Source organism: Melospiza melodia, chromosome 12 (genome assembly GCF_035770615.1).
Source record: "Melospiza melodia melodia isolate bMelMel2 chromosome 12, bMelMel2.pri, whole genome shotgun sequence".
Classification (NCBI taxonomy): Eukaryota; Metazoa; Chordata; class Aves; order Passeriformes; family Passerellidae; genus Melospiza; species Melospiza melodia.
In genome coordinates this window covers 6,106,354-6,128,476 of record NC_086205.1, presented here as the reverse complement: position 1 = coordinate 6,128,476, position 22,123 = coordinate 6,106,354, and the positions used below count along the sequence as shown (strand labels likewise).

The 22,123-nt window shown below is 41.1% G+C and overlaps 1 protein-coding gene across 3 annotated transcripts; it reads left to right on the top strand.

Moving 5' to 3' along the window:
- Window positions 1–1,186: 1,186 nt before the first annotated feature.
- NMNAT3 (nicotinamide nucleotide adenylyltransferase 3) lies at window positions 1,187–22,106 on the top strand. 3 transcript variants are annotated; one of them, XM_063166521.1, is made up of 6 exons: window positions 1,243–1,261; window positions 6,773–6,884; window positions 9,522–9,658; window positions 16,462–16,645; window positions 20,149–20,255; window positions 21,553–22,106. In XM_063166521.1, exons 3-6 carry the CDS (start codon window positions 9,550–9,552, stop codon window positions 21,960–21,962), a joined length of 810 nt encoding a protein of 269 aa, XP_063022591.1. In that variant the 5' UTR covers window positions 1,243–1,261; window positions 6,773–6,884; window positions 9,522–9,549; the 3' UTR covers window positions 21,963–22,106. The 3 variants fall into 3 exon arrangements, with proteins under 3 accessions (XP_063022592.1, XP_063022591.1, XP_063022593.1); XM_063166522.1 differs by lacking the exon at window positions 6,773–6,884 and having other exon boundaries at window positions 1,187–1,261; XM_063166523.1 differs by lacking the exons at window positions 1,243–1,261; window positions 6,773–6,884 and adding an exon at window positions 1,403–1,421.
- Window positions 22,107–22,123: the final 17 nt, after the last annotated feature.

Genomic DNA, 22,123 nt, shown 5'->3' with positions numbered 1-22,123 from the left:
GCAGGAAACCAAAAGTTTGGGAGGTCACCCTCAGGTGACAATAAAAACACACTCACTGCTGCTATAAATAAGAAGTTTGACTAGGCCAATATTCAAGCAGCAATCAATTTATTAATTAATATGGTAAAGTATGAGCAATACAGCGCTGGGTACAGTGGGGGAAGTTTTCCCTCCAACTGCACACCCATAGCTGAGGCTTACAGGTATTTACAGGGGTACTCATCAGCTTTCTCAGCAGTTTCTATTCCAATTTTTACTCATCAGCAGTTTCTATTCCCAATTTTTACATCACAATTCTATACACTATTGTGATTTAGTTTTTCTCAGGATGTATCCCAAAAGGAGCATCCCCAAATGGTGGGGGTCCAGTGTCCAAAAGAAGAAAGACGAATCCCACCTGGTGAAGTTCAGTTTCCAGATATGGGTCCACCTTTTGATTGCAAGGACTATAAATCTCATAACAGCGATGTCCAGCTTCCCTCGGTCAAACCTATTAGTCCTTGACTGATGTCCATCTTCCTTTCTCAAGCTGCATGTCTCCTTTTTATATATTCTAAAGCTATAGTTTCAAAAGATCCTTACTACAAGTAATATTCCAAAATTATACTTCAAAAAGTTTTTTTGCAAAACTCTTTAAGGCTTACAAGCAGAAAGTTCCTGTCAAAAAGCAACATCCTTAAAGCTTTAATTCAAACGCTTCTAAATCAACTTAAGACTTATAAAGGTTAATTGCAAACAAAGGATAGGAGCAAAGGCCTTCTTCCATGCTTTATTTTTCTCAGTTATTATTAGAATTCATCTTTATAACTGTCCCATGGTCGGTTTCCACACATACCACAATCACAAATACACACGTTGCCTGTATGTACCTGACGTTAAACACAGCTTTGTATTTCACACTGCTGTGGAGGCAGGCAAGGCTGCCGCTGTGGAGATCACCTTCAGGTGACAGTAAAAACACACTGACTGCTGTGGAGGTCACCCTCGGGTGACAATACGAACACACTCATTGCTGTGGAGGTCACCCTCGGGTGCCAATAAGAACACACTCATTGCTGTAGAGGTCACCCTCAGGTGACAATACGAACACACTCATTGCTGTGGAGGTCACCCTCAGGTGACAATAAGAACACACAGCCGTGGAAGGAGGCACGGCTGCCGCTGGGCAGCGGCCGCGCGGGGCCGGCCCCGAGCCTGCCCCGAGCCTGCCCCGGGAGCCGGGGGCAGCGCTGCCAACCGCGGGGGCGCCGCTTGTCCTGCGGTAAGCACGGAAGGAAGCACGGACGGACGGACACACGGACGGGAGGAGGGGAGGAGGCGGCCGGACCCCGGCGGGAGTCGGGAGCGGCTGCGGGCTCGGGCTCGGGCTCGGGCGGGAGCGCGGCGCGGAGCGGGCGCTGAGGGCATTGCGGGCATTGCGGGTAGGCCTCAAAGCCGCGGCTGCTGGGCTGGCCACGCCACGCACCCGATAAACGCTTAGCCACCACCATATAGACATCTATTACATATATATATATATATATATATATATATATATATATATTATATATGTGTGTGTGTGTTTGTGTGCGTGTGTTTAAAACAGAATGCTTTTTTTCCCTTCTCCCCCCTCCCTCCCCCAGCACCTAGCCAAGTGCAGTGAGGGTTTTAAAGAGGACAACAGCAGATATGGTTACTTTTTGTTTATTTCAATCTATCCGGCTTTCGCCGCGTAACTTTCTCGTCTTTTTCTCCGGCTTTAAGAGGGTGCAGCAGCTGCTGTTTGATTTTATTAACAATGCACGGTGTTTGTTTTCTTTAAGCTTTGTAGCAATACAGTCCATGTGAGCTCATTTTCCAGGTGCTGTTTGCTATTGAAGTCTGGTTCCACTGTGTGTAAACTGCCTTCGTGCCTTTAACTTCAGAAATGCGAATTTCAGAATTTAGCCTGTCTGTGACAACCTAATTAGCACTGAGATGACCTCAGAGACCTTTGAGAAGTGCAGAGCTGTGTGTGGGGAGCACGGAGGACACAACAAGTGGCAGTCCCATCAGAGGGGAATTTGAGCTTGCAACTTTTAAAATAATTTAATGGGTCAAACTGCAGGGATGGGTTTTTGAGGATTTAATCGCTGCAGTGTTTCAGTCGCAGGTGGAGCTGTCAAGGCCCAGGTGCCACTGGAGCCCTGCCTGTGTCCCAGCCCGACTGTGCCTTCCCCTGGGTGCTCCTATGTGAAAAATAGGAGTTATGGCTAAAATAAGGTGTTCCCACAGTAACTGCAGAAATTCCTGGTGAGTTTTGAGTCCCTACAGGGTAGGGGGACTGAGACCCATTCTCTAAGATTGAGAGCATTGCCTTGTTTCAGAAATCAGTAAAAAAAAATGATACATTTCCATTTCTCCAAATAAACTTTAATATTGAGCTGAGGTAATTTTATACTTTATGCATTTGCTTGGGTTTATTAAGAAAGAGGGACTACAATATGTCAGCTGTTGAGTTTTAGATACTTCAGTTCAATGCTATTTTACTCTGATATTCAGAATAGCTACTCTAAAAGTTTTACTACTTAAGGTAAATGAAGGTTTAGCTGAGGCTTATGAAATACAAAGCTGTGTTTGGTGTCAGGTACTTTCAGGCAATGTGTGTATTTGTGATTGGGATATGTGTGGAGACCAACAGTGGGACAGTTGGGAATTCTAATAATAACAGAGGAAAGTAAAGCATGGAAAAAGGCCTTTGAACCTATCTTTTGTTTGCAATTAACCTTGGTTGATTTGGGAGCATTGGAATTAAAGCATTAAGGATGCTGCTTTTTGCTTGTAGTTATTCCTTAAAGTGTTCTGCAATAATAACCTTTTGAAGTATAATTTTAGAATATTGCTTGTATCCTTGAAACTAGAGCTTTGGAATATATATAAAGGAAATATGCTTATCTCACACCTTAATAAAGCAGAGAAAAACAGCTTGAGAAAGGAAGATGAACATCACCTCAAGGATTTATAGTTTTGAGCAAGGGAAGCTGGACATCACTGTTAGGAGATTTATAGTCCTTGTCATTAAAAGGTGGACACACATCTGGGGAGCTGGACTTGACCAAATGGGATTTGTCTTTCTTCTTTCAGAAACTGGACCCCCACCATCTGGGGATGCTCCTTTTGGGATACATCCTGAGAAAAACTAAATCACAATAGTGTATGGAATTGTGATGTAAAAATTTGGAATAGAAACTGCTGAGAAAGCTGATGAGTGCCCCCATAAATACCTGTAAGCCTCAGCTATGGGTGTGCAGTTGGAGGGAAAACTTCCCCACTGTACCCAGCGCTGTGTTGCTCATACTTTACCATATTAATTAATAAATTGATTGCTGCTTGAATGTTGGCCTAGTCAAGCTTCTCATTTATAACAGGGTGTGCAATTACCACTCAAATGCTGGTGTGGATATCACCCTCTCACCAAGCACTGTGCGTTTTTCTGAACAATAATTAGCAGAAATGAAGAAATTTGTCACAAAGTATAATGGGGAACTTCAAAAACATGAGAAATGTCATGCAGCCCAGTGATGTGGCACAGGCATGTCTTGCTCTGTGTTCTGGAAATCCTGTCTCATGCTGTGGGTGCTATATATAATTATTTTGTATTTGAGTGTTCTGCAGTAGCACTGCTAGGGGTTTCATTAGCTTGCTGCCTTGTAAAACCAGCTTTATAAGAGCTGATTGAAGATGTTTTCTTTACTACTTAAATTTATCTTCCATTTGTGTGTGAGCTCAGTTTCTGAGATTTGCCTTAGGATATGCTAAGTGTGTTTTACTAGTTGAAAGAAAATTACAGAAGTGTTGATAGACGAAAAAAATCACTCTGAATGGCTTCTCAACAGGAACTCTTGAAGTTTTAGCAAGAGTTTGTTTTGACATATAAGTTGGTGCTTTCACTAAATCAGCAGTTTGTTTGCTTAAAAATAGGCTCCCAGAGCTGCAGTTCTGTGTGAATCCTCTTTCTCTGTAAATCAGTATATTGTGCATTGTGGGTGACTGACTCGTACATGCCAACAGAAGGAGGACTCAGAATAGTTTGGACAATTCTTCTGTAGAAGAAGAAAAAGCTTATTTATTAGTGTGATATGGGCACAAAGAATAGGAAGGGAGTCGAGGGTCAGATATTGAGTGATCACTAGGATTATTGGAGCAGTAATTATAAAGGTCATGCTGCAGGAAATACAAGATGTAGGAGATGATCATATTCTCTTGAGTTGTGGAAATGCTGCAGAATTGTGCAGGGAGGGGTGTTGTGTGAGGCCAGTGGGATCCTGCACTACCCAGCAAACACTGGCTACGAGCTGTTGGCCAGTCTGCTCCTTTTTTACTTATTTTCTGCATGGTTCTGGGTTAGTGGAGTATCACTGGCCTTATCACCAGATGAAACTGCTGCAGAGCTCTATGCCTAAGTTTTGCAAGTGCTTTATGAGCACTTGACAATAGAACTTTAGAATATAATTAATGCCTTTTGCACAAAATGGGATTATTTCACTATTTTCCCTGATACAGAAAAATAACATTAAGGATGTTATGCTTTGGTTGTATCTACATATTTGCTGTTTAAAGACAGCAGAAAATCTGAAATAACCACAGAATATTTAGTAAATGCACAAATAGGGATGTTAAAAATAAGGTAGTTTGCTGTTGATGTGAAGGAATAGTGTTTTCAGATTTCCATGTTGCTGAATTGTTGTATTCCTTGTTGCTGTTCAGGCAATGGGCAGCCTGTAAGTGTGATTATTTTGCAGGATGATTAAGAATGTTAATAACATATAATATTCTTAAGAATACTCAGAAAAACACTAGGATATTATCATGGGAGTATCTCTGTGGATAATTTAGTGGCTGGACTCTGGGACCAAACACTCCTGTGCCCCACTGTGGAATTCTAGTTACAAACTTGCAGCAACTCACAGGCTAAAAAAAATGTGTTGTTCACTTGAATTCAGACTCTGTTTTGTGTGTGTTGAGCATATAATCTTTGTAACCTTGTGCTAAGCAATAATTCTGCTCAAATTTTTCAGAGTAAAAAATTGTTGAAGGCAGTGCTGTGTTCATTATTAACTGGAGGTTCGATATTTGCATGTATTTCAGACTGCGTGAGTCCTGTGCTCAACTTATTATTTATATTTCTTGTGCTTTGTCAGCGAGTGATTTTTGTGGTGAATTTTCTCCTTTGGGCACTTTAGACTGCTGAATCTGTGCAGCAGTGGAGCAGAAAGAGTTGGGATTGGAAACTGAAAACAGAGAAGTGGTTTCATTCAGAAGAAAAAACTCATTCCAAGCAAATGGAGCCATAAGCCATGTTTAGGTTTTAGAGATGTAACTGATGGAGAGGTTGGGTTGGTTCTTCTGTGGAAGGGAATACAGCCTGAAATAAAGGAATGGCAGGAGTGAAGTATGCTGTGATTTGAAGAATTATAATCTTCAAAAGGAGGGGAGGAGACACTTCTGCTGAGGCTGCTTTCTCTGGCTTGGCTGCCACCAGGGCACTTTTAATTTGGGCCACAGGCAGTTTTCTATGAGGTGTTTTTGTTTTGCTGGGAAAATTTGGTCCCCAAAGTGAGCAAATCGTCTGTCTCTGGCAAACCCCCCTGTGCATTGTCAAAGGCAGCATTTGCTGTGGTTTGAGCCATCTTCTGTGTTAGATGTGAAAAAGCCCGGATGTGAAAAAGCCCAGATGTTTTTATAGGCTTGGATGAGTTGCTGCTCTGGTGAATACTGCACTGAGGAGGGGAGCAGATCTTGGGATTTCTCTGAAGCTGCAGTGGGACTTGTGTTCTCTGACTAAAATTCTGGTGTGGGGATTGGAAGGAGCAGCTTCATGGTTCTGATACAGTGAATTTGATAGGAAATTATGCATCCTGTCATGGCTTGCAGTGAAAGTCAGACAGATGGGGTCCACCTGAATCACTGGAATTTAATAATAATAATAATTTGACTTATCATGTGGCCCTGAAAAAGCTGTTTTGGAGGGTTACAGCATCATATTGGGCTGTGTATAATATATATGTCCTTGTAAAATCCTTTGTGGCTGAAGTGAGTTACTTCTTGATGAGTAAATTAAATACTGCCCCAGATTATGCATTCTCCATTTTTCCTCACCCAGGTACATATTTATTTCATTATTAAAGGGAAGGTGGGGATATACAGGTAAATATTTGTCACTGTTGTGGAGGAGAGAATTATTGGCAGCAGAGAATTATTATTATTATTATTAACAGCATGAGAAGCTCTCATATCCAATCATATTTTTAGGGATATTTGTGTGCTGTGGTTTGCTATGATTTGGGTCAGCTACTAATGTAATTTTATGTCCTGACTTTCAAAGTCTGTCTCACAACTCTAATACTTTTAGTGTCACTTGGTCTCATTGTATCTGCATGAATTTATATGAAGTGATGATGTGGCCCAGTAAAAGAATGGAATTGGGCAGCTTTGAACTTGTTTAAATCTAAATTTCATCTAAATTAATCTAGATTCCCCCTCACAGGAGGAGATAATGCTTTAATCCTGTGCTAGGATTTGGTTTATTTGTGCTTTTTGCAGAAATGTTTCCCTCAAGGGTGAGTGACTCACAGCATGCACGTATCAGTGCCTTGTTCTCCAGTTTACTAATTTAACAGCTCATGAATCAGACTGTGCTGCTCAGCACTCCATTCTGCTGCTGATAATTAATCAGATATGGCTCTAATTACTGACTTTCAGCAGAGCTTAAGTGTGGTCATCTGTAACATCATCTCTTATTGACATATTGTAGGAATACAGGCACCAGGGACAGAACTTGCAGGAACTATCTCATGAAAATCATGATGCTTTGTCCACCATCAAAGCTTTTTTCTATAGCTTGAGTGTGGCCTCCCCATCTGGAGGTGAGTGCCCTTTTCTGCATTGCCACACCATGTCCCTGTTGCTGGAAGCTTCCCAAGCTGCAGACTGGGATATTTGGGAATGCTCTGCTTGCCCAGGGCTGCTGGAACACGGGCCCAGAGCAGGGCACACAGACTCTGTGTCTAAACTTCCCCCAGGGTCTGAGTGCTCAAGGGAGCTTAGCTGAAAAATCACTTTACTCCCTTTTTTTTCTGTTACTTTGATTAAGGTGTTCTAATGATTTGAAGCCCCCCAGGTAATTAATACCAGCTGAGATAGCAACTGAATCAGAAAGTTTTGTTTCAAATACTAAATGTTTTCCTGGACCTGTTAAATAGGTGTAGGGTGCACCATATTTGGGGATAGTAAAAATAAAAACACTGATTTTAAAATAAGTAAGTATACACTTAAATATATAAACAAACATAAACATAACATTAGTATATATAAACAAACATAAAAATTAAAATGTATAAACAAATACAAACACCCTTTATATTTAAATATATATTTAAAATATATATATTTATGTATATATAGGGTGTTTATGATTTTCTAGATGTATATCTTGTGAAATGCTTTTTCATTACATATGTATTTTCTATAAGTAAAATCTTGGTTTATTGTGGGGGTTTTTTTCTCTGTTTTCTTTTTTGGTTTTGTGTTGTTTGGTTTTTTTGGTCGTGGTGGTGGTTTGATTTTTGAATTTCCATTGTCAGTATGCCAGCTTGAAGTCTTTCCCTGGAGTTTCTGGGGTATAAATGAGTAAGAGCTGCAACAAAACTGTCCAACACCTTTGTTTCAGGTGAGGAATAGTCTGTAGAATTAAAAGCAAAGCAAAAGCAATTATTCAGTTGAGATGTCAAATAAAGGAACAGCTATGGAAATATGAACTGCACTTGGTCAGAACAGGAGGGAGCACAGGAGGGCTGTGAGCCAGCAATGAGAGCTCCATTTCAGGGCAGAAACACCTTCCCCCATCCAATGGAGATGCATTTACAGAATTGCTGATACTGAACAAAAGAACAGTTTTGGTTTTTTTCTGAATAAAGAAGCTATACATTTTCCATACAGTTTTCGTGTGTGAGGTTTTGTGTCTGCACAGCGACAGTAAAGCAGAGGAGAGAGCAGGGTGCTCTCCTGCTGCTGCTCCCATCAGGCCATAAAACTTGATGTCTTTCAGTGGCTCTACAGCCAGCGTTTTCTCCCCAGTATGTCTCCCCTAGTATGATGAGAAATGAGGAAAATAGAATAAAAACATTATAAAACAATTGTATTCATTACTAGATGTTGGAGGTACAGGTAGCACTTAATGCTTCAAAGGATTTTCTCAGTAAAAAGGTTCGAATGTCAAAGGTTCAAAAAGTCAGAAGTGACAATATTAACACTTGTTACTTGGTGCACTGAGTGCTGTTCCATGGTACAGTCCCAGTCTTCAGGTTGTAAATCCTCCATAAATGAACTGATCAGGTTGGCAGCTATAAAACATGGACTTGGCATGGATTTAACCATTATTATGAAATTTTTCTAGGTCAGAGAAAGGGGAGAGGGAGAAAGGGATGGTAAGAACTGGTAACTACAAGAAGTGGGCTCTGAGCTACAGCTGCAGTGCAGAAGGAGAACGAGATTTGGCTGATGAGAACACACAATCTGTGCTGGGTTTGGTCTGTTATCCCAGGCCTGGGTTCTGAAGTTTGGGATGCAGGTGTCTGCTGCAGGAAGATTCTGTTTGATGAGGGGGCTGGAGGCCAGGGAAGGGAGGAGAGTGGTGTTTGTATGATACACAGGTGTGAGCAATGTAGACATTTCAAATTCTAGGAAAAGACTTTGGATTTGCAGACATGGATGTGGGACACACTTGTTTTTATCATGCCAGTTGTATTCTGGATTAGTTTTCAAAAGAGTTATGCAAGTAAATAGCTCCAAGCACAGTGGCTTTAAACTGATTTTTGCTACATTTTTAGTAGATGACTGACAGTTTAACCAAATTATGAGAGGGTTTTTTGTAAACACCCCTGCAAGGCTCCTCACAGAGCAGATTTCCTGACACAGCCGTGCTCCCTCTGCAGGTGCCCTGCCCCTTGCTCTGCCGTCCATGCCCATGCCCATAACCTGGCAGGAAGCGTTTGCCAGCCCCCAGTGCTGCCTGCCCAGCTCCCAGGAAGTCACGCTGCAGGATTGGGTGTTGCACCTGAGGATTTGTCACATGTTGCAAAGGTTCAGTGAAAGAAGTTACTTAAAAAAAAAAAAAAATTGCTTTTGTAGCAGGCCTGCGGATTCCAGCATTATCAATGGCTACAAAGACAGAACAAGACCTTTCTCTCTAATAAAAGCAAGTTAAAAATTAAAAAGTGGTAAAAAAATTTGTCAGGATTTAGACATAGGAATGTAAATTTCTAGAAGTATGTTGTAGCCGTGTCTGTGTGTGGGGAAGCAGAATGTGTTGGTGTTTTCCTAATTAATACCCAGGAGCAGCTGTGTTCCTGAGCAGGGGCTGAATGCTGGGACAGGACTGATATCTGCACACTGCACTGGTACTCCAGGAACACCCAGCCCTGGAAACAGCTCCTTTTACTTCAGGAACTAAGGGCAGACTCCTCTTTCTCAAGTTTGTCTTTTAATTTATTTTTTTTCTTCAGGAAGGAGCTGTAATGTTTTGCTGTCAGGATGAGGAGCAGGATCCCTGTCATCCTCCTGGCCTGTGGCTCCTTTAACCCCACCACCAACATGCACATGCGTTTGTTTGAGCTGGCCAGAGACCACCTGCACCAGACAGGTCAGTGAGGCCTGGGAAAAACTCAAAAAAGTGAGTTTTAATACTCACTGAGATCAGCTCTTACTTTACAGCTGGGTTCATTTTAATATTCTTCACTGATATTAATGTAAAGCTTTCATGGGATATTCAATATAGAAAGTCTGGCATTACCTCAGTGTATCAGCAATGAGTGCTCATGCAAAGAGAGTAAAAGTTTTATCAGCAGTTTGAGGATCCTGCTCATGGCACTGGCTGAACCTTGTGAAATAATATGGTTAATAATTTTGAAACTTAGGAAGATCTTTTATGTTCTAATTCCGTGCTTTTCTGATACAATGTGCTTCAATGTGAAGAAGAGTTCAGGTAGCAGTTTTGACAGCCGGGGGAAATTGGAGAAAAGATGAAATGTTAATTATTCATTATCTGTCTTCACTAAGAGGCACTTCATCTGTCCTAAAAAAAGATCAGAAAAGCGAGATGCCACAGGCTAGAATGTTTTGGCAACAAAAGAGCAAGGTGGTAACATCAGGAATTTAAGAAAGAACCAGAAATGCCACTGGAAAGCCTTGAACTCTAAGCTTGAGCAGCTCCTTAGTTGCTCAGGGATTTTTTATTTTTTTCCATCTGCAGCTAATATATGCAGTTATGTTTCTGGAAGTGGTTGGGAGGGAATCATTATTTATTGGAATCTGACAGACAAGATTCCAGGGAGGTGGTTCAGTAGGAACCTAAGCTGCAAATAATAGTAAAAGGAATTTGGCTGTCAAATTGAGCAGGGGGAGAGAACCTGGGAACCCACTGATAACCAGTGTGCAGTAAAAGCAGCAGTTGCACACTCAGAATATCCTGTGAGGAAACTTTGACTGTCATGAGGAGGAATTACAGAGCTGGCTCTGAGAGCAGCCTCTACAAGTCGGTTTTCCTAGAACTAACATTATTTTGTTGCTCCTGTAGGACTAGAAATAAAGGGTTAAAAAGAGATTTTAATTTACTTTTTTCACTGTAATTTTATAAATGATTCTGCTCTCCAGATATGCACAGAGTAGAAAGGTAATATGAGACCAACTGGTAATTCTGTTTAAGTCATAAATTGTAGTCCAGTAACATTTCTCTTTGCCTTTAAAGAAGGACTGAACTGGGAAATTAATTATTATTCTGTCTGAATCAATTTCATGTCTGGTCTGCCCCAGGGTCAGTTTAGAAAGACTCCACCCCTTACTCAGGGCAGTTTGCTTAAAATCTAGTAATAATCATATTAAAAATGAAATTTTGAAAGGTTGAAATGGAAATTGTGCATTATATTATACCTGATGTCAATGCCTAGTTCTGGGTAGGGTGCGACTTGCCTTTTGGCTTCTTATTTTCATTTGTGAAGCCTTACAAGTACAAGGACTTTCTGCATTGCATAATCCTTCTTTGGTGTCTGGGTTGCTTACAGCATTGTCTTTGCACTCTCTGAAAGCTTCACCCAGCGTGGCAGCAAAGTCAGAGCCCTCAGTTTGCCTGCAGCAGCTTTACCCATCCTGAGCAGAGGTGGCTGCACCTTCAGGAGCTCCAGGAGCAGCTGGATGTGTTTGTGCTCTGTGTGTGGGTGTGTGGTTTGGTGCTCAAACCCCACCTGTGGCCCCTCCTCGACAGGGAAGTTTCTCAAGCAGAAGGGGTTGGCAGCATGCTATAAAAATGACTGATTCTGGATGCCTCTTTTATAGCAGAACCATTCCTACCCAGCGAATTTATTGGTCATTCTCTCATGATTTCAGCCCTGTTTCCACTTCTGTGGTTAGCAGGGAAGGAGAGGAGAAATTGGAGCTTATTTGCTGAGAAGAAGCAGCAGCTGCAGCCTGGGAGCTGATGGAGGGGCTGGAGAACAGGAGTTGTCTGACTTGAAGCAGCAGTGATTCCCTTTCAGAGGGAACAATGCTCTTTGGAGCTGACATCCGCACTGGATGCCTGAAATGAGTGAGGAATTAATTGATTAGTGTGAGGGAGGTGTTTCCTAGGCTTGGTCTCAGGTTTTTGGTTGTTAATTTCTGCCCCAAGATGAGTGAAAGGTCTCTGTTTTGGCCCATGCATCTGAAGAACAAGTCAGAGCTCTTCAGTTTTTGGTCTTGAGGTTGTTTATTAATTCTTACCTATAAAATTTTCTTTCTGCCCAGCTGAGATCTGCTCAGCAGGGCAGCCACAGTCACTCTGTGTTGTCCTTTTATACTACAAACTACCTATAACATATTTACACTTAATTCCCAATACCTATCACCTGTGTTAGACAGTGAGCTTCTACTCTAAACCAATCCCAAAGTTCCAGCAACGCAGCAGAAAATAGAGAACAAGAAGATGAAGAAAGGCTGGACACACCCAAGTTCCTCCATCTTGTCCCCATAACCCCCATACCAAAAATCCTAAAATCCACATTTTCACCCCGTGATAGCTTCCTTATCATGCCACCTAAACTTCTGTGGCTTTCAGGTCCTCATACAAAGCTGGTAATTTGCTCCACGGGTCACAATCAAACCCACAGGTGTTCTGGGCTGTGTGCCAGGGTCTCTGAGCCCCCTGGCAGGGTCCCAGCAACTCTGGACACCCAGAGGGATGCACTGAGTTCCGACAGGCTTGGGAATGGCTTCATCCTCCTGCTGCTTCAGTAGTGCTGCTCCATCACAAATCAGGCTGAAATGATGAGTTGGGCCGTGGCTTGGCTGGAGTTCAGTCACCAGCCTTGGAAGTGTTCCAAGCACGTGTGGATGTGGCACTTGGGGACATGTTCTAGTGCTGAGTTCCTGGTTGGACTCAGTTATCTCAGAGGGCTTTTCCAACCTCAGCAGCTCCAGGATTCTGTGAGTTCAGAGGCAGGTTTCAGTGCCATGACTGGTGTGACTATCCCTGATGTGCATCCTGACTGACATCTCCAGTAATTCTGTCTGCCAGCTTTTTGTACATCACGTCAGTTTCTAAATGCTGCCTAATCTTATTTTTCATACATCCCTATTTTAAGTAAGACATTTTATTGGGTTTCTTTAAGTGCAGTTTCATTGCCACATGTCAAGTAATTCATCCTTTTTCTGTTAATATCAGCCAATAAATCTTGTCATGCTGCCTTTTAAATACAACACACATAGCTGTGTGTGCCTGAATGACTCAAATCATTCTCTTTACCTGGATTTTCTGTCTACTCTTTTGAATCTGGCACTTTACACATCCTCAGACAAAGCTAAAATTTTCCAGTACTCAGTCCCTTGTTTTAAAATTGTTTTTTGAAACTGCAGATGCCTTTAGAGTATGAATACCTAATATCAAGTACTTTTACTTCTCTGTGACTGTATTCCTCATTTGACCTTAAAGACCAAAGAAATAGAACTAGAATCAATCTATCTATTTTTAATCTTGTTTCCCAAGTGTTGACAGTGGAGGATACATCCCCAAATTTCCAGGTGAGACTAAAAGCAATGCAGGTCAAAGGAGGGGGGTGTGAAAGACAAGATGTTTTATCTGTGGCAAGACAAATGCCAGGGGAAGGTGAAGGATAATGAGTTATTATCTTATGAAAACTGGGGAAAATGGGAGACCATTACTGGATTCTATCACAGTCTGGCTCTCTGCAACTCCAAGTCTGGTCCAGCCTGGGGGAACGTGGCAAAAACAGAGGGACAGGAACGATGGACTTGCCCAAAAATAAAGAACTTTATTAGCAGTATAACAAAGGCAGAAAGCTCATGATCTGAGGGGCAAGATCCAAAGGCAGGGGCTGTGGGGAGCATAACAAGATACAGGGAGGGGTGTTCTGAGGGTGAGGGTCCAGTCACCAACGCGAGCTGGGAACACGACCTTGAACGTGACAGGTTCCAAACTAACTGAGAACAAGAGCCAGAAACATGACCTAATCTAGAACAGTTCATTAGCATCCCATTAGCATGCCATTAGCATACTGACTCCCATGAGCACACTCTTCTGGCCATGACCTGACCAGGTATGTCCCTTTCAGTATCCCACTTCCCATGGTCTCAGGTTGGTGCCTCCTGTGTGTGCTGCCGAGGCCAAACCACTGCTCATCTCAGCTGGCTGCCTTCCTCCAGCTTCTCCTGTTCACTGGTAGGGCAACACCAGGAAGCTGCAGAGCTTCTCTGGGAGCATTTTCCCTTGACACTGAGAGGAAAATGAGTAGTGAGCAAGAGTTAAATGCCTGGAAGTGTTTCATTTATTTGCTTTTCTGTAGTGGTTATTTACTTTTGTTACTGACTTCTGGCATAATTTCTCCCAGTGAATTACAGACTTACTACCAGAAGAAATTAATCTTTAGAAGCCTCACCAAAATACACAAACAATTTTGTATGAATTGGCATTTGATAAATTTGCTTTAGTATTAATAAGCTAATTAAGCATTACAATTAATGTTAGTGTTTGTGACAATTTACAGTGACACCTTGATAACAGAAAACTAAATACCTATTTTCTTTAATAATCTCCTTTAACATGTTTGAGGGACAGTCTTTGTTTCATTCCTTTTGTTATATTTAGTTTTCTGAGCACTAGCCACTTCTCCTAAACAGTTCTTAGAAAATGCCAGTGCATAGCAAGAGGAACTTTTTTTGGGTAGGTTTATTTTGAAAAACAAAGCCACTTGAGGGCCTGGAGGACTTTTACACATATTTAGGACAAGTAATAATAACAAACTACATGGTGAAAACAAATAGAATTCCAGAGAAATAGAATTTGAAGGTGATTCTGGACCAAGGAAGGTATGAAACAACCTGTAATAATTTATGGGAGAGAGAAGAGAATTGCAATGGACATTAATAAAAGCCCGAGGTGACAGAATTTAATTATTTTGTCTTCACACACCTGCCAAAACTGAGGGGCATATTTGAACAAGCGAACTTCTAAATTACTGAATTGGAAAGAAGTTATTTAGAGCCAGTAATAAAATTATTTCCTATATTTTGACAGCTAAAGCTTGTGTTTCTGTTTGGAAGGCTCTCGTGCATCCTCTTTGCACAGTGCTGGTTACTCCATTGTGAATCTCCTCAAGCCATTCCTGTGTTTCACTCTTTGAAGTGTTACCAACCTTGCTTTTTATCTTCCAGTTGGTTTCATTTCTGCTTGGGAACAAGCTGATATGGCACCAGAAGCTCTTATCTCATTTCATTCATGCAGCTCAAGGGCAGATGAGAGACTGAAATCTTTCCATCTCACAAGGATGTGGCAGACCCATATGCTTGGTTAGCATGAGCTCACAGAAATGTGATTTTTTTTCATTTAATATATTCATTTAAGTTATAAGGCAAGAACTTATAGCCATAGAAATGTAAAGAAAGTGAAACATGGCAAATAAAATCATCATGTAGGAAAAACCTTTTAATAAGGTTAACGTAGTAGTGAATTCAAACTGCAGTTTGAAAAAAAGTTTCCTTCCCTTTAAACGAGAAATGAATTTAAACTGTAATTTCTTTCCCTTTAAATGACAACTTGTTATAGCACTGTATAATACCACAGTATGAGAGAATAATTGTTGTTCATAAATCAAGTGGAATTATTTCCAATTTCAAATCAAGAGATGGACTTAATTATATACACATCTTTGCATGATGCTGGAAAATTTTATCTTGCTCATTTTGCCTGTAATGAGAATATTTTAAAACAGAGGATGGTTTGAACTGACATCTTAAGAGGATGTAAATCTCATTGAATCTTACTGCTGGTTTTTTAAGTCCAATTCAATGAAGTTCTTTTGAAAATTTTATTACATCAAAATAAATGTGACATTGCTAGAGTGACATTTTCGTGTTGGAATATTAAATTGTCATGTACCAGTACCAGAAATGTCAGGGGTGCTGTTTTCCTTACAAAGCAATAAAGGTAGCATGCTGCATTGAAGTTTCTCTGTTAAAATAATTGAATTAGAAAAAAGGACAAGGATTTCTTCCCCTCCTCAGTAGCACATTTATCATAGTTATTTAAAATGCATGTGCTACGTGAGAAATAATTTTGTTCATTTCTGTTCAGCTGAAACACTCTTCCTCTCCTCTCAATTTCTCAAGGCTTGCAGCTTGTGGTGGTGCTTTATTTTTGTTTCCTGGTTTGGGGCCAGAACTGCAAAATCTAACCAGTCTGTTGTGGTATGTTGTGTTACAGGGGTAGAAAACCAGGGGCATATTATCAAATGTATTTAACACAGTCAGCCACATAGAAAGGCATTTAGTGGCTGCTGAGCTGATGTGTGGAGCACAGTGCTCCAAGTCTTGTTTTAGACTCCATTAGCCCCATCTTTGTGCTTCAGTCTCCTGATTTGTCTGAAGCACATCTATCACAGCTGCAGTAATGTGCTGTAATTCTTGCTTTAAAGCAAAGGAAGGCACAATGCTTCTGATAAATAACAATGATCAGATAGCTAAGAACAAAGGAGGGGTCAGTTAAGTCATTCTTTGCTCTGGCTATATCAACTGTACTAACTGGACTACGAAAATTAATTCCATCTAACAATTTTGATAGTGTGCAACATCAATTATTACTCTGTCTACATGGTTTAAAATTGTCTGTTTACTCAGCTTTCCTTTTTGGGTCATTTATTAGGATAAACATGATAGTAATTGTGAGCAATTCACAGAGAAACAAAACATTTTCATTTTAATTTTGTAATTGCTGGGAATGGATTAATAACAAAACCCAAATCAAGTTGTCCATAGCATCTCAAACCTTTGCCCTTAACCATGATTGTACCCTTTGAAGAGGTTGGACTAGGTGAGCTCCCAAGGCCCTATCCACCCTAAATTTTCAAGATTCTGTGAAGAGGACTTAATTTTCATATTTTCCTTTTCTTTTTTTTCCCAAAGGAAGATACCAGGTGATTGAAGGCATAATGTCTCCTGTTGGTGATAGCTATGGGAAGCAAGGCTTGGTGTCAGCAAGGCACCGGGTGGCGATGGCCAGACTGGCCCTGGAGACGTCTGACTGGATCCGTGTGGATCCCTGGGAGAGCCAGCAGGACACCTGGACAGAGACAGTGAAAGTATTAAGGTGATTACACTATCTTCTTCCTGTCTTGATGAAATTACTGACTGCCAAAAATCTGCCGTGTCAACGCACAGAACCTGCTCCTCTAAAACAGCCAGGCAAGTCAGGACTCTCCACCAGGAATCTTTCATTTGCTTCCCTCAGACCTCTGCAATTACCATGGTCCTGCCCTCATGTCCTTCAGGTAGTTGGATGCATGTGGAAAACCTCTGCAAAATGAAGGCCACTGCTGGGTTCTGCAGGAAAAGTTCCTGCCTCCCATGTTACCTTTCTTGGGTGTAAGTCTCTAAGCAGGTGATAGAGAGCTTGTGATCAGAAAGTAAGAGAGTTCACAAATGGTGCTGCTCTTCAGGAGCATCTCTGTTCCAGGTTAGCTATGGTAGCAGTATTATGCCTCCAGGTTTATCTGTTCACACATCCTTGTAAAGTTTTCTTATTAACACTAATGGTAAATTAAGCCCAAGCCCATAACTGCTGATGTTTTCTTTAAAATCTCAGAGTTTGCTTTGATTTTGTGCTAGGAGGAGAAATTAAACAAGTAGTCCAAAACTTGATGGAAGGACCTTGAAACATGTCCTTTCCATATGGTAATAAATGCATATGGGGCAGGGAGTGAAAACACAAACTTCTTGTGGTTACTGCTCTTTGGAAAAGGTGCTACAGAAGGTAACAGATACCATTAAACTGGAAACCTTCATGGAAGTCTACAGCAAATGTGCTGTAAGAGCTATCATTGATTCTTCATTTTTATCTCCATTTTCTAGGGGACTTTCTAAGTGGAAATAGGTGTTCAAGGCTCTAAATTGTGCTCACCAACAGCTGCCCCAAAAGCTCTTGTAGGTCTTTGTGAAAGCAGTTAAAAGCCAGACCTGTTACCTTACAAAAGCATCCATAAGAATTCATTGGAAACTTAGAAGCCAAAGTAGAGCCTTTTAGATCTGCTTTTATTTGCTTCCTTGAAGGAACACAGACATCCAGTTGCTCCTTTTGCCCCTTCCCTCCAGGCAGCAGAGCAGGATCAGGGTGGGAGGTTTTCTATCTTTGCAGAAAACTCTATTCTTTCTCTGATCATAACTGTATGTCCCAGTTAGAGAAGTCACCAAATGCTGTCCTACAATATGGCCTGGCTGTGGGGCTTTTGTCCTAAACTTCAGTGCAGTCAAACCATTTTCCTCCAGAGAAGCAGTCTCAGATCTTACAGATCAGGTGCTCCTACTTTGGTCTTGCACAGCTCCAAGTGAAGTGAGTACTGCCTGCAAGACAGGGTTTGTAAATCATAAATCCACTTAAGAGTTCTTCAGGATAAGAAATCCAGTAAGTAAACCCTATATGAATAATTTTCTGCTCAGGGAATGTGGTATGAACAGCCAGACTTCTCATCTGCCTAAAAAGTGAACCTCTAGTTATATTAGGAAATCCACAAAATGTTAAAATGGATGCTTGTTAAGGAGAGAAACAAGCTTAAATCTTGTTTTGTCCACAAATGTTGATGTGTATTAATGAGCTGAGCCAGTGCCATAATCCAGTGCTGAACCTTGTCCTTTGAATGGGTAAGCTGCATTTTGATGAAATGCAGGTGTTTGTGCTTTACACTGTATTTTAATTGTCACAGGTGAAAAAATATTTAAAAAGAGCAGATCCTTACTAAGTATAAATGGGTAATGGTTTATTGTAGAGTTGTTGTTCTTCACATTCATTCAGAGTTAATCTGTAGGTTCTTCACTCCTCAAAAAACCAAGGACTAACTGCTGCCTTCACAATAAACTCCCTCAGGTAGGAAACTTCACTACCAATAGAAAGAGATTTTCCCATTGCAAGGCTGAGGAAATCATTATTGTACCTAAATGTCTCTTCTTATCAGTAGTTTGAGCTGTACACTTACCTGCAGTAGAACATTTAGTCCTAAAACACATGAGTGGCCTTTTCCTACAGTACTTGTTTTAACTGAGTGCAGTAAAAATGTCACATTTCATCAAAACCTGTGGATTTTGCAGAGGATCCCAAGTAGCTGTGACACAAAAGAATTTAAAGCAGCAAAGCTCAAATCCCACTTATGGCAGTGCTATTAAATGAGTATGGAAATCTTGGAGACTCTCCCAAGGCTTTTCTTAGAGAGGAGGAGGGAACATAATAGAGCTGTTTTCCATTTAGCTGCTGTTGATGAGTATTCCTAGACAAGGAAGAAGTATTGTCAGTAGGCAAAGGACTGCATTCATTGCTCCTGTGGATTTGATTGGCATGCAGCTATACCACACAGTAATTAAAAATTGGCAAAGATCTGCATTACCCAACTTCTGTTGAGTTGTGCTTGTGATTTAGCTCTGTAGTTACTCAAAGCTTCATACACAGTTCAGAAAACGCTTGAGAAGCTGGCAGATGGGTTTGTCCTTTTTGCTGTGTCTAAACTAATGCAGCCCTACTTGCTCCAGCCCTTGAGCTGCTGAGCAGACCCAGGCAGCTCAGATTTTGCAGTGTTTGTAACGTTGGTCCTGCAGGGAGCTCTTTGCCAAACGTTCTTGTCTTTGAATCCTGGCCCAAGAATGTCAGAGCACGACACACAGTCGGCGTGCTTGGCTATACATAGCAGCAGCCTGTTTACAGCAAGGCAGGGTTAAAATTGGGTGTGTGGGAAGGCACAGACCCAGCTCCTGGTACCCACTCTCTGCTGCCATATGTGCCTCACCTCTTGGCTGTGCAGTTTTCCTGGCCAGTGGAATGTTGGCTTGTGCAAATGTGAGCAATGCTTAGGCCTGGCTCAGGATGGTGCAAGGCAGGGACTGTTCTAAACAAGCAAGGTTTTGTGATTTGGAAAGAAAAGGCCACTGCTATGAGGTAGCAATACCATTATTGCAGGGGGGCCCAGGGATAAGGAGTGATAAAGGATAAAGTAGCAGAAACCTGGAAAAACATGCAAAGAGATCCTTGCCTGCCTTCCTGGATCTGGACTCAGTAAAATTAGAAGCACAGCAGATGTCAAAAATCTTATGAGTATTTTTAGTTACTCTGAATTGTGATTCTTCTAATTAAAATAAACAGGAAAACAGCAAGGTGAAAACTCAGGGAACATATTTTTATGGAGAAGAGGAGGAGAGAGAACAAGAATGTCTCCGCCTCAAAACAGAGCACATGTTACAAAAACACTATCATGAGGGGTTGTATGTGACCAAAAAATCAGAGCTAGTGATTGAAGTCAGATTTAGTCCTGTTTCAGGCAAAAAAACCTCCTCTATGTTTTAAATGTAGTAGCTACCAAAATTGCCATAACAGTAGAATTTCAAAAATTTACAAACCAGGATGCCATTAAGGAGATCACATGTGAATTCACAAAATGTAACTACATTGATACTAATCTCATGGCAGCACGAATGTGCTAAATTCCAGAAAAATTATATTCCAATCCAAAGGGCAGAAAAGTAGACCCTGTTCTGGAGGGGGAAAGTGCCAGGTAATCACTTTGTTGCATGTCTGAGTATTGCCTCACACAGGAGCCTTTATTTTAAATGCAGGCACCATTATAATGAAGCACTCAGAACGTTCCAGTCCAAGGAGTTCACAAGAAACAAACTTCCCACGGAAAGTTCTACAGTGGACTCCCTTTCTTGCCAGCAACCAGGTTGGTTCATGACTGTAAACATGGTGCTGTGTTTATCATTGAAAACTCTACAGCTTTACCAGATTAGTAGTGAGAAAATTGAACATAGTAGCTGGTGAGTTTTGAGGGTTGGAGCTGTGTGCCAAAACCAAGCCATGCCAAATGCCAACTGCTGGGGTAGTTGTTCTGTAATAGCTCCCACACAGATAAGAGACCCTGGAGTTGTATTAATTCTTGATTTTATAAGCAACTCTTTAGCTCTGTCAGAGATGTACATTGTGGCCCTGCTTGTTTGGCAAAGCACAGAATACATTAATAAAAAATACAGGGATTGCTTTGAATTCTACTTCTAGTGTTAGACAATGGACAGAGTTTATGGATAGCGCAGTAGTGATGCTGCCATGTGGATGTTTGCTGACCACAAAAGCTCCTGTTGGCAGTAGAGGCACTGCAGGCTCTGGAAACAATGTCAGTTTTCAGTTCCCTATCTAATCCTCTTCCCTAGCCCTGTGGCTTGCCAGGATGCTGCTGGATTTCTGGTATATTGCCTTTTTCCTCTAGTGTTGTAGCACCTCTTGGACATCAATAATACATTTCAGTTGTTGCTGGTTGTTAAGGAGTTGTATCTTTACAGTTGGTGGAGGAAAGAAATCACACTTTTGACACATCACCACTGGAATGTTTCTTACATTCTGGATCTCTCTTTTAAGGTGTTTGTAGAAGACTTGCAGATGTGCTAACCATCAAACGAGTGTAAAGTGAAGGCAGCCCTCATTTCCTCTTCATTTCACATGCATACAAGGCTGTGAAACTACCTGGTCAACGTTTATACAACAATAATGATGAGTGCTGTGGAAGAAGTTTGAGGAAAGAGTTTTGTGCTGGGGCTTAGGCAGTGAACAGCAAATAAGAAATAGAGACAATAAAGAACAGCAGGGCAAGATGGTGTGGAGTAGCCAGGTTCAACCAAGTCTAATCTTTGTGCTAAATTATTTATTTTTATTTCCTTCTTCCCCTTTTTGGATTGCTTGAGTGGAGTAAAAATTCTCCTTTAACTGTGTACAGATAATATTCAATATGCTTTGAATGACGATGAAGTAGGTCATAAAGTAGTTGTGACCAGACATATAAAAACCTAAACTGAATTTTTCTTGCAACTTTCTGAAAAAAAGTCTGGAGTAAAGGTAAATAATTTAAAAAATAATTTTAAAAACATCTAGTGATGTTAAAAGTGATGAGTTAAAACTGATTTTAAGTATAAACTTCCTTGAAGATGGAGAAAGGATAAGACATCTGTTATTTCCTTTTGTCTTTCCAGTTCTACCAGAATTGAAGCTGCTCTGTGGGGCTGATTTTCTACAGACATTTAAGACACCCAATCTCTGGAAGGAAGAAGACATCAAAGAAATAGTGGGGAAGTTTGGTTTGGTCTGCATCAGCCGGGCTGGCTCTGATCCATCCCAGCTCATCCAGGAATCAGAGCTTCTATCTAAATTTCAGCACAATATTTTCCTAGTGAGGGAGTGGATCCAGAATGAAATCAGTTCAACACAGATCCGCTCTGCCCTGTGCAGAGGGCTGAGTGTGAAATATCTGATCCCAGACTCTGTCATTGCCTACATTGCACAGCACAACGTTTACACAGCCGAGAGCGAGCGCACCAACCAGGGGCAGCTGCTGCAGCCCCTCAGGCTGCAAAACACAGCACTAAACCCTCTGAGGGACTGATTCCTGCACTGTCATGGAAATCTCGTGAGAAAGTTGTTTCTTATTAATAATGAAGGGAAAGTCCAAGATTTCTTGAAATTGAACAGCTTCTTTGTGAAAATAAAAACAAGATCTTCACAATAAATATTCTTAATATTTCAATAATTTCAGTAAGTCAATAA